This window comes from Dysidea avara, chromosome 3 (genome assembly GCF_963678975.1).
Source record: "Dysidea avara chromosome 3, odDysAvar1.4, whole genome shotgun sequence".
Taxonomy (NCBI): domain Eukaryota; kingdom Metazoa; phylum Porifera; class Demospongiae; order Dictyoceratida; family Dysideidae; genus Dysidea; species Dysidea avara.
In genome coordinates, this window is record NC_089274.1 from 30,310,251 (window position 1) to 30,323,632 (window position 13,382).

Sequence of the window (13,382 nt, forward strand, 5' to 3'; positions counted from 1 at the left end):
CTGTAAGTTTCTGCCATGTAGGTTATTTCTCAAGGTTGACTATACCAAGCAAGCTGCAATAGGAAGGGCAAATGGTTGTTCTTTGGAAGTTGACCATGTGGAAATGAATTAGGCCAACTTTTGGTGTTCATGACTCAAAACTGGCTATCACGAAAGGAAGTTTACAGTACAGGTCTTTATTTATCACCTAAAGCCATCCCCAGGTTAACCAGAACTCCATCTTCTGGCTTATCTTGATTATCATGTCTCTAGCCTCCACCCCACTACTTCCACTCTCCACCCTGATGTAATAGACTTATATATAACACTAAAAGCTAACTGTTTTTTTACTTTATATGCAGTCATGATGCAGTATATACACGGTGAGAATGTCTGAATATGTATATAGTATATATATTTATATATACAGGTACTAACACTGGTACCTGCCCTACAGTGCAGCACTATTTACATTGAGTCACTTTACACTAGGTTTAATCTTGTAGCTATCTAGTGACAAAAATTCCTACACAGCAATGGAAACCCAAGTATAAAACATCACTTGTTCATACTTTAAGCATATATACTGTAGATAATATAATTATGTTTCAAGGCACACATTCAGAAAAAAATGTAGCACCGATAAGGTTCATGTACAATAAGATACCAACCAAAATGGCTGATACCAATAATATTGAAGCCTGTATTATGTAGGCTGTAGTATATTGTGCATACATAGAGTGTTTACTATACAGGTACAAATGGTGCTGGTAGCACCTGTCCTATTGTGCACACTATATATGTAAAATAATTTAAAATGCTGACAATAAAAGACATGAATTTGTACATACTGTTGCAGCATTGGTACCTGCTTCACAGTGCAGCACTTTCCGTACTGTGTATGTTACGTGCTAAGGCCTATGTGCAGAACCATCTCCACATTAACTAAGCAATGAGAATCAATCATTAAACATCAGTACCATTCATGTAACTATATGTGTAGGTGATGTAACTTTAAAGAACGTGAGCTGTGTGTATACACAAAGGTGCGAACTATAAATGTAGTGTTAGTAGTAACTGTCATGCAGTCTATACTGTACATATAATGGTACCGTTTCAGATTCTATATGACATTTGACTTTCTCACTACAAAAAGGAAGAATTTGTACATAATGCAGCATGTTAGCATCAGTATACAGTGCCCTACAGCACTGGTACCTGTCCTATGGTTCAGGGGTGTTATGCATTCAAGTAAGGTGATAGATTGTTGTGACTGATACCAGTGGATTCCTTACACGCCATTAGTTACACTATTAAATTCTGTATACTTAAGAATATCTTATTCTTATTAAAGCTTTATGGTGGCCAGCACTGAAGGTCTGACAGCAACATGTGTTGCATCCTTTGGATTACCTAACCTAACAAACTGGAACCTGAGACTTTACAATTACTTAACCTAGCTAACAATAAGATCAAACAAAAAATGGGCCAAAACACTGAAGCAATTCATGTTAGCCTACATGTATATCTAAAACAATACTACCTTGTCATCACCTCAACACCTTCCTCAGTCAAGTATAAGCTGTATTGATTGCAAACAGTGTTGAAACAGGTAAGCATGCAGTTGCCCAGTGAGTGAATAATGGTATGGCATTAAAGAACACATACATGTAGCAGAAAAAAGGTGTAACCGAAAGTAGAATGTAACCAATAAGGTTGTTGAAGCAACAAAAAAAAGTTGTAACCAAAAAGGTTGGAAGCAAAAAAAAAAAGTTGTAACCAAAACGGTCAGGTAAAAAGAAAAAAGTGCCATCATGAGAATTCAATCTGGGGACTGAACACTCACAAGTTGATACTATATAAATTTGACCAAATGTGATATGTGATTTCCTTTAGCAGGCCAGCTTAAATTGAATGGAAAGCTGTTTACTTGCGGTTTGCATGCGGTTTACAGAAAGAATTCCAGCAAGATTTAGGTTACACCCTTGCATTCAATGCACTATAAACGACGAATGACAGTAGTTGGAAACTTCATTTAAAAGTGATACAATTCTTAAATGATGAGCACTTTGTTTGATGCTAAAACTGCACTGACTCGTGCATTGGTTGATGAGATAATCGTTGGACGCCATGAAATACATGACAGACAGATGGCTTTTCAGCTTTATATGTATAATATATATATATATATATATCTCCTGTACATGTACACTTATGCTACAACTGGTTACTTTCTTTAAAACAAAATTAATTTAATAAATAAATATATGATTGTTTTTTTTTATACAGAGAATGTTGTCGGCAAAAGCAAGAACACTCAAAGATCTCAGTTGTGGAGCATTAGGTGAGGCTTTACTTCGGATATCTGGCATGTAAATTTGCAGTATGGTATAGCGGCATATCCCTCAAAATTAGCCAAATTGTGCACTTTTTCATAAAAGCATGAAACTTTCCACATAAATAGTATTCCTCATGACATGCATTTTTTATATAGTGCCATTGCAGATTTGACCTTTGGTGACCTTTATGGCCATTTTTGCCCATAAATTTGATCATTTCTGTCTTTATCTCCCTGAGGCATTAATTGACATGCTAAAACATGATACCAAAGTAAAGGTCTTGTTGAATGAAACAACTTGGTTTTTATTTGAAGTTAATACTGTAGGTACTTCGGTTTTGGAGTTACGGTTGTTTGTATTATCTCTGAAATTCTCTGAGTTTACTTGCCCTTGGGGTGTAAATTACCCATGGGGAGGCAAATTATCTCAAAATTCATCGGTAATATAAATGATCATAACTTTGGAATGAAATCACCTATTAACTTCAAATAAAAACTAAGTTGTTCTGTTCGACAAGATCTTTATATTGGTACCATGTTTTAATGAGTTAATTAATGCCTCAGGGAGATAAATACAGAAATTATCAAATTTCTTGGCAAAAATGGCCATAAAGGTCACCAAACATCAAATCTGCAATGGCACTATATCAAAAAAATTAAGTCATGGGGAGTACTACTTATGTGGAAAGTTTCATGCTTTTATGAAAAAGTGCACGATTTTTGCGTTGTGCCACTATACTAATATATGCTCTTGAGCCCACAAAAGTTCCAGATTATAGGAATTATAAAGTACTAATATTAGTACCTGTCCTACATACACAGCTGTATTATGCACTTTCTCTTTTTGCATTGTCTATGGAATGTGGCCACTACAACTACACTGTATAATAACAATAATTGTGTGTAAATAATGTCCCATCCTTCCACTAATGCAGATCACCGTAACAGAACACTCCATACAGAACAGTCTGTGTGTATATGTCCAAATTACGTATCTACAGTAAGTCCATAATGACTTGCTGTTTGCAAGCAACTACAAACAAAAATTGTCATAGAAATATTTTACATGGCAAAAATGCCTCTACTGAAATGTCTTATTGCATCTAACATCAACTCTACCGTTATAAACAAGGGATTATTCACAGAAGCACTTAATATCATTAAATGTCTAAGGTAGCCTTAGTTGGAAAATGAGAACAGAAAGCAGAATTATATGACTGTTAACGTATGATACCATCTAAGCTCAAAGGGAAAAGTGTGCTTTATATTCCATACTATGCTAAAGTGTACTAGATTTTCCATCAAAGTTTCCTTTGTATGGCAATTAGAGCATACAGGCTGTACTTTGTGTGAATGTGACACAACCATAAACACAACCCATGGAGACACTGGAATGACACCACTAATATAGCTGTCAACAACATTACCATAGCAATTTACAACAAATTAATGGCTACCCACACAAATGTTTGTAAATTCATTACAATAATTGTACCGTTCAGTCTTAAAATTTTCACTAAGTTGTCTGTTATTATAAGTCCAGCAACTTCTAGGTTAGATTCAGTGGCTTCTTCCTATTGATGCCTTCAACTTTGTCACATTGATGGTTACACTTGCAAACAATGATTAGATAGCTGTACAACATCATTCTCCTTGTCCTCCTGTGCCACTATTAAGTGAATTCTCGATCTGACGGATCACAATTTGTGTGATAATAGCTCGTGGCTTGGCAAGGATGGCTAAAAATTAGCCTTCTGCAGCTAATCACAAGTAGGCACTAGTTTCTCAGTGCCATTGTGGCATTCCGGGTTGTGATAAACTGTAATACTTGATTGCAACTCCGGATTCATACATTAAACCAATTAAAACACCGCTTACGCTCGTGCACTACAGAAAATATAGCAATGACGCAAATTATTTGTCTCTTGACCACACCCTTGTGCTATATTTCCTTATTGCAGTAGCCACGGTGCTTTAAATAGCGTATAATAAAGCTGGTTGGTTTTAAACCAAAATTCCTCTTTGCAGGATCAATCTTGTACGGCAATCAAGCAACTCTAATAGAGCAGCCATTCTACACTAAAATATTAACGGTATAGACTAGACAACTCGTGAACTCTGAAATGCTGTGAAACTAAATGCACTCAACAAAGATGAAATATTCATGAAATAGTTTAATTCATTGACAGCGCCTGTACATATATGCTGTAGATATGAAAAGCCTATCCCTCTGCCTAAGGATAAGATAAAATGTGCAGCAGCATGCTTCTCAAACTGAAGTAATTCCAATGCAGATGGTTTCGTTTAGTTTGTAAGGACTTTTTAGTCCAATCCTTTTCCATTACTAACTTTTTTCAGAGTAAGCTCAGTGACAGTTACTACAGTTCTTGTCAGAAACTTTGTGAAATGATTCTTAGGCATTTATGCTTTGCGCTGAAAGGATGACACAGACTGGTGATGTAATTACTTACAATAAACCTGTGTTAACGGTCTCCATATTAAGCGGTCACCTTTGAATAACAGCCATTGTCGCGATCCCCTATTATTTTCCCATATAAATGTATGCATTGTGGTCTGTATTAAGCAGTCATCTGTTTAATGTGTATAGCAGCCAACCAAGAGTTAACCTATGAATCACTGTACAGTGTATACACAACTTCAACTCTTGTATAGCTGATTGTATAGCTGCTGCCTTATAATGAACTGTAAGTGGTAAGGTTAGTAGCTTAATTCAACCAATAATCCAATAGTCTGGGATTGGCATGCACCATTTCATTAATCACAATTATCACACTTTCTGCCTTTCAATGAACATTATACTGTAAATTATACAAATGCAAGTACACAAAAAAAATTTAGAATTTTCAACTAGAGTAGGGACCATAGCACATTGATACAGGTTTTTGCAATTGAATTTGGCGACTTTGCAATTGAATTCGTCCCGTTTGCAATTGATTTCGTCGCTTTTGCAATTGAATTCGTCCCGTTTGCAATTGAATTCGTCCCGTTTGCAATTGAATTCGTCGGTTTTGCAATTGAATTCGTCCCGTTTGCAATTGAATTCGTCGCTTTTGCAATTGAATTAGTCGCTTTTGCAGTTAAATTCGTCCGTAACAAGAATGGCAGCTGGAACAAACACGAAAACATGATGTAGCAGCTGCTACAAGAACTTGTTCAAGTACAACAGTATAGTAAACAACTCTTTATAAGGCAATAATTCTTCCTCTACAGCCTCTCCAGCAACATTCCAAACTCTACTACGCCATTCGCGATGGTGGGTGTGGTCACTCGCGAGCAAGCTAATTAACTTGTCAGACAGCCATCAGCTTCGCATACTACCAGCTTCGCATACTACCAGCTTCAATTACCTTCTAGTGTCTCAAGTGTAACTCTCCAAGGCATAAATAGTTCATCTCTTAATGAACGGGTTGGTTTCTTGGAGCCGTTTTGTTTATGACGAATTGTAATGCAAACGCGACAAATTCTATTGCAAAACAGACTAATTCAACTGCAAAACCGACGAATTCAATTGCAAAACCGACGAATTCAATTGCAAACGGGACGAATTCAATTGCAATACCGACGAATTCAATTGCAAACGGGACGAATTCAATTGCAAACGGGACGAATTCAATTGCAAAGGCGACGAATTCAACTGCAAAAACCTGTAAAAAGTATTGAAACAAGCTGGAGTAGTGTATGATATTAAATCACAGAAAAACAATAAGAAGTATATAAAAAGTACTGAAACAAGCTGGAGTAGTGCACATTATTATTAATTATTAGTACTTGGTTATATAATTATTATTAACGCTTTACAGTGACCAGCACTGAAGGTCTGACAGCAAATTGTGCTGCAGCCTTAAATCACAGTAAAACAATAAGAAGTATTGTGCTCAAGATACCATAATGGAAATGCACAGTAGGGATATAACACTTCTTATTGTTTTTCTGTGATTTAATATCGTGCACTACTACAGCTTGTTTCAGTATTTTTATCGATGTGCTATGGTCCCTACTCTACAGTAGTTGAAAATTCCAATTTTTTTGTGTACTTGTTTGTTAACTAATAAAGTTATGATGACTGGTGAACCCACGCATACGCATTGAAAGAAATGATGCTGCTCGGCCCAACTATCAATTATTGTCTGAAAAGTGAAGTATCCATCACACTTCATTGTCAGCTTTGTCCAACCCATTACACAGCATTACGAATCAAGAACTGTTAGAAAAGCACCTCTGCAATCAAAGTAGCCACTATGAAAACTACAACGATTTCCATTACGAAGGGAAGCCATCTTGTACTACTGCCAAATCAACACCTTTTGCTGTCAGCAAAGATGAAAAGGGACACTAAGGAGGACACTGGTAAGTCCATGAAGAATGCATTGTATCTACTGGTGTCCAGCTGAAGCAACGTCAAACAGTGAAAAATCAAGCCTGTAGCCTTAACCGTTGTTGAGTTACGCGTGTCTGAAGGCATCAGTTACTCAGTCAGTCAGTCAGTCACTAGAAAATTCTGTTTAATTTTTTTTTTAATTCCATAGCAACTTGTTGAAAGCATTTCAGGTTGATCTGAAGGCTTGTTTTGGCTTAGTTTTACCTTACCAATACTGCCTCATTGTCATCAGGGAAAGGTGAGGCTGGTTTTTGGGTGATGTTTCTTTATGTGCCACGCCGAAACCTTTGTGGTCCCTACTGTACAGTACTATCATACTCTACGATAAGGAAAAATTAGGAATTTTATGTTTGATTAGGAATCATAGTAGAGAAAAAATTAAATGTTCACTAGTATATCTGCAGGTGTGGGGAACCTCCCTTGTTTCCCTACTTTTTCTATGATCCCTAATTAAATTAAAATTCCTAATTTTCCCTTATACTTGTTGTTTACTTTTTTTGTAGCGTTATTATGACAGGTGAACCTACACATACAGCATCAAAAGAACGGATGGCGCCAGAATGAATGTTTTTTGTGTGAATGTGTGCCCTAGCTATCAATTACTGACTCGAAAGTGAAGTGGCCACTGGTCAGTATGCTTCGCCACTGGTCAGAATGAAGTAGGCCACTGGTCAGAGTGCTACAAATGAAGAACAGTAGGAGAAGCGCCTCTGCAATCAATCCAGTCACAACCAAAAATACAATCGATTTGCGTGCCCCAACTATCAATTACTGACTCGAAAAGTGAAATGGCCATTTTTTACCTATTTTCAGCCCGTTACACAGCATTACAAACAAAGAACAGTATCAGAAGCACCTCTGTAATCAATTTAGTCACCACGGAAAATACAGGCAATTCCCATTTACAAACGTAGGGAAGCCATGCATCGTGTTACTGCGAATTGACACCTTAGGCAGTCAGCAAAAAGAAATGAGTCACAAAGGTAAGTCAATGATGCGTGCATTGTACATACTGCGGTATCCCAAAAAGCACATCTTGGGATAAAGCGATGTCAAACAGTGAAAAAATCAAGCCCATATCCTTAGCCATTATCGAATTATGTTTGCCTGAAGGCAGGCAGGCAGGCAGGCAGGCAGGCAGGCAGGCAGGCAGGCAGACAGAAAATTCCATATTAAGATTTTGTAACAATCTACTGGAAGCTTATAGGGTCTTACTGAAGGCACTTTTGGGCTTGGTTATACCTAACCAATACTGCCAATGCGCCAAGATGGTATAGTGAAACTGGTTATTGGGTGATATTTTTTGCCAGAAAAACCTAAACCTCCATGATCCCAAAATACTGTACTACCATACTGTATGATAATCTATATAATGTATATATCTGGCTTCATTACAGATTCTGGCTTCTTTACTTACAGTAAAAGTATTCACTGCCCATCAGCAACATTCATAACAATACAGTTGGCCTTTTTTTTCTTCTCTATAACAACCACTTGTACATGTATATAAAGGTCAAAACTTTCTGGCACTCTATTTGTATGCAACAGTAGAAGCAAACTGTTAATCTATTGCAATATATGCTCTCTACCACCCACACAAAAGGAAATTATAAAGTACTATTATTCATTGGTACCTCCATATTACACACTTTCTCTTTTATTAACCACAAGTCCTATAGTAGAGGTCCTATCATACAAGTAACATAGTTATGATATTTTACTTGGAAGAGAACAAATTAGCTACTACAGAAGATATATTAGAAGTCAGTAAAAGTTCAAGTGGAATTGCTACTGTATAGCAAGTAAAGATTTGAGCAAAACTAGCTCAATACATATATGCATGTACACTTACTGGCACACAGGTTACAAACTGCATGTTCTGTAAGTATCCACTTATGCATGCCTTTATAAACAGTTATTATAGAGTGTGATTCAATGTGCAGACAAGCTCCCATCTCTTTCACTCTAATTGATTGTCACATCTCCTAATTTGATTTTAAATTCAGTTTTGCAGACATAGTATAGTGGTGTGGCCCCCAAAATTAGCCAAAATCGTGCACTTTTTCATAATACCATGAAACTTTCCACATATATGGTACCAGCATGATGGCTTCCCTGGTGGGAATTGTCCATATTTTCTAGATTGATTGAATAGGAGCATCTCGTACTGTTCTTCATTTGTAATGCTGTGTAACAGGTTGAACAAAGCTGAAAACAAAGTGTAACGGCCACTCAGCACTTTTCAGTCATTGATTGTTGGAGTGTGCATTCAGACAAAAATCCCTACATTGGCATGTTATAACATTACTTTGAATGCCAAAGTAGGAATTTATTTTCCACACCAAGCTAGGCTGTAGCGATCACTCATCTCTACTTTTTATCACTTGGATCCCTACTTCATTAACAACAGAGACAGTATACCAAGGTACTAGTTTGTTCAGTTTTCTGTTATAGCACACAGCTTGACAAGTGTGACTAGGGTGACTGCTGTATTAGAGTATCTCAAGTTAGCCTCTAATAATCTACCAAGATTATTAGAGGCTATTCCTTATTTTCACTGTGCTATTATTATAAATACACACAGTAACGGGTGTGGTACCCAGTAATTATGTTCAGGTAAATAGATTGGTAAGAGCTCAAACCTATCGTGAAGTTACAGCCTAAAATGCCACCTTTAAAAAAATCATCCTACACAACAAAAATCACCTTTACAGATTAATAAAATTAGGCCATTCAACATCTAATAAAACAAGAAAACACTTGCAGAAATTTCCCAAACTCAAATATTTGTCAGATTCTTGACTGCTGCGCTCTATTAGAATATTTTGTACAGTGTGACTGCATTTCAATTGTTTTCATGCAGCAATGATGCATAGAAGCATTTTCATGTAAAACCCATATTTTGAGACAACCATTTTCTGTTTCCCCATTCTTACCCTTGCACCTGTCAGCCTGCCTACTTGTAAGTCAGAGCCTTAAAGAATGTGTTGGACAACCTTGCAACAATTAAAACCCACTCAGATATTGAATATTGTATCATTTATTTTAAAGCTCCAATCATTGTGCACTGTTTGCAACTTGTCTTTACACAATTCTTTTCATTGTTGTGAGAAAACCATATTAATATTTATTATTTACGCTTCCTTTACACACCATAAAGTTATCTAAATCACCAGCTAAGTTATTGTGAATAGAAGTTGATAGCCGACAAGCCGAGAGTTTTTGTTTTTCTTTATTGTGCAATTCCCCTTTTATTACAATAATGTATACAATTCTTGTGAAGGGGTGACTGAGTATCATAGCAACACTTATGTAATGCTCTTTTAAAGCAACCATTAACATCTGACAATCATACAAAAAATTATTTTGGCAGATGCAGAGATAATTTCAACTACCGTACGGACACCAGAACTGAGACAAGCTGTTAGGTTAGTATATTATTATCCAAGTATTGCACACTGTTGTTGTTAATGGTTTTACAGGAATTTAAAAGTAATTGACAATCAAAGAACATTAAATCACATGTCAAACTCTATTGAAAAAAGATATTAATATAATGTATAATGCATACTGTAATTGTGTTTTATTGGATACAGTACTTTCTGTAATTAGCTAATTACATTTTATTTTGGCTGTGCTACCTAAAGCTGCTTACAAGAGTAATATTTGAGTTTCAATGAAGCAAACCAGGTAATTTGTAAAAAAAACAACACTATATTAGGGAAAAAAACCGGTATAAAATAGACATATTAAATTACAACATATTAATTATGCATATTAAATTGTGGACTAGTAGAGTTATGGTTGCTTAGATTTTAGTATATGTGATGTTAACTACATCATATATAAATTATTGTGGGAAACTGGTCTTATCATTCATGACAGTAAATTTGATTTTTCACCATAAACACAAAACTACATGAATACACTTTCAAATTTCACTATTAAAATCAGCCATTTTTGAGTGGTCTGCTTTTCCCAAGCCCAGAGGCAAGCCATATGAGCAGTTTGGGGAGTCAACCTGGTGATGACTTTATGTGGTTGTACAGCTCCATGAATAAAGCTTTACCTGTGCTATAAATTTTGTTTCATTTTGAGACCTGAATGGCCCATAATTTGGCTTAATTCGTCCCTACGCATTCCTCTTTCATTTTGCAAATTCCTATCTGACAACCACCTCTATTGGAGCTCGAATGATACTGTCAACCTCGAGGTAAAAACAATCAAAATGGAAAATTGTTGGCTACTTTACAGTAGATGCTCACAAGGTAATGAATGGGTGTATTGTAAAACATGTGAAAAATTTATACTTATGGACACCAGAACGGAGACAAGCTGTTAGGTTAGTATATTATTATCCAAGTATTGCACACTGTTGTTGTTAATGGTTTTACAGGAATTTAAAGGTAATTGACAATCAAAGAACATTAAATCACATGTCAAACTCTATTGAAAAAAGATATTAATATAACTTGAACCATTGGTGAGCTACAACACTATGAATACTTAAAACCGGCATTTCTCAATACTTTTAGATAATTTCGATACCCAGTCACATAATTATGTCACTATTGGTTGTGATAGTTGCTGTAGTAGATATAATTCATTAGTTATTGAGTTTAAGGATGCAGTGAAACCTGTGCTACAGTATTAAGGACACCGACCAAAAGTATCCTGATTATCAAGGTGTTCTGATTTTCCAGGTTGATTTACAGTGTACATGTTAAGGGATACTTTGGGACCATTACTGAGTATCCAGATTAAGCAGGTGTCCTCATTTTCAAGTGTCCTGATTAAAGGTTCCACTGCATTGTTTGTGATTAATTTTGATGGTGAGCTAGCTAACTAGAATACTTATACTGTGCATAGGAAAATATTTGTTGATACTGTACATTGAGCAGCATGTCAGTCCTTATTGTTCATAGGAGGAAAGATAAGCTGAATATTGGTAGAAAGTAAAAGCAAGACAAACTTAATGTGTGCAGGAATTCAATGTATAGTTCTGTATAGGTAGTCAACAGCAAACTTATCCGGTAGGTACAAGAATAGTTAATGCATAAGTGATCAATCTTTAATGGTACAGTTTGTGGTGTTCTCAAGACTGCTGCTTTTTTTTAAAAGTCCCCCTGTATGTTTCCACTTGGTAATGGTTAAGACAATGTTGCACAAATCTGTCATTACCCCATAGCCAGCCAACAGCTGAGTAACTCCACTATAATAGTCCAGTTTGCATGGGCTACACCATCACACATGAGAATCACTCCCACCCACTGTTAGTGACAGACTGGTGTGACTAGGCCCCAGTTGATTATACCAGGATAATTAAAATCTAATCCAAAACAGCCAAGCTGTAAAAATAGTGTGTGGCCCTCAAAAAGGCTATGGTGAAAAAAGATGTGAAATCCAAGGTGGCGGCTAAGAAATGGTTGTGATGTAGGTTAATGGTAAAAATTTTAATAACGACAATTCAGGTGAATTTTGGTGCCGCTTGGTCTTGGCACAAAATTCACCTGAATTGTCGTTATTAAAATTTTTACCATTAATCTACCATCACAGCTATTTCTTGGCCGCAACCTTGGATTTCACATCTTTTTTCATCATAGCCTTTTTGAGGACCGCACACTTTTTTACAGCTTGGCTGTTTTGGATTAGATTTCATTTCTTTTTGTATTTGTATACCCCAAAGCCGGCCTATGGCCAGGTTTGGGGCTTTTTAAACCTATCTTTTTTCTTTACCACAGGAAAAAAAGATGAAGCAGATGTTAAATACTTTAAATTTATCAGTAAATGTACAAGTTATATATATAATACATATATTAATAACAGAACTCTCTGCATGGTGGTTTCTTTGTAACTTAACACTCTACAAGGTGACTTCTTCTAGCTGATCTCTCTACAGGGTGAATTGTTTGCAGCAGAACTATCTACAAGGTAACTTCTTCTAGCTGATCTCTCTAAGGGTGATTTGTTTGTAGCTGAATTCTGTACAGGTGATTTGTTTGCAGCTGAGCTCTTTACAGAATGATTTCTTTGTAGCTGAACTCTCTACAAGGTAGTTTCTTTGTAGCTGAAATCTCTACTAGGTGAATTATTCTAGCTGATCTTTCTACAGAGTGATTTGTTTGTAGCTGAACTCTCTACAAGGAAACTTCTTCTAACTGATCTCTGTACAGGGTGAATTGTTTGTAGCTGAACTGTCTACAAGGTAACTTCTTCTAGCTGATCTCTATTTGTTTGTAGCTGAAATCTGTACAGGTGAGTTGTTTGCAGCTGAAGTCTTTACAGAATGGTTTCTTTGTAGCTGAACTCTCTACAAGGTAACTTCTTCTAGCTAATCTTTCTACTGGGTGATTTGCTTGTAGCTGAATTATTTTCTACAGGGAGACTTGTAGGGACCCACCGATTATGCTTATAATTTTACCTATTATGCTATGCTGCACTGCTCAAATATTTACCTATTATGCTTAAATTTATGTTCAATACTTACCTATTATGCTCAAATTATGCCCAATTATTTATCCATCAGTTTTCATGCTCTGCTAATAATTTCCAGTTTATGGATAAATAATAAGTGGCTGAAGCACAAACTTACTTGTCAAAATGCATATCACAGAAAATATCGATATACTCTAATAGAACAGTCAGCTATGTGATTGTTCTATTAGA

At 36.1% G+C, this 13,382-nt stretch overlaps 1 protein-coding gene across 9 annotated transcripts in view; it reads left to right on the plus strand.

The window, feature by feature from the left end:
• LOC136250672 (rap guanine nucleotide exchange factor 4-like) overlaps positions 1 to 10,402 on the plus strand; it is a 73,068-nt gene extending 62,666 nt beyond the window's left edge. For 8 of the 9 annotated variants that reach the window (XM_066042895.1, XM_066042896.1, XM_066042897.1 and 5 more), the window contains 3 exons: positions 2,269 to 2,323; positions 10,090 to 10,144; positions 10,199 to 10,402. In XM_066042895.1, coding sequence (XP_065898967.1) covers positions 2,269 to 2,323; positions 10,090 to 10,144; positions 10,199 to 10,268 — 180 coding nt within the window. In that variant the 3' untranslated portion in view covers positions 10,269 to 10,402. Of the gene's footprint in view, positions 1 to 982; positions 1,026 to 2,268; positions 2,324 to 10,089; positions 10,145 to 10,198 lie in introns of those variants that run through there. The other variant, XR_010698635.1, reaches the window with a different exon arrangement.
• Positions 10,403 to 13,382: the final 2,980 nt, after the last annotated feature.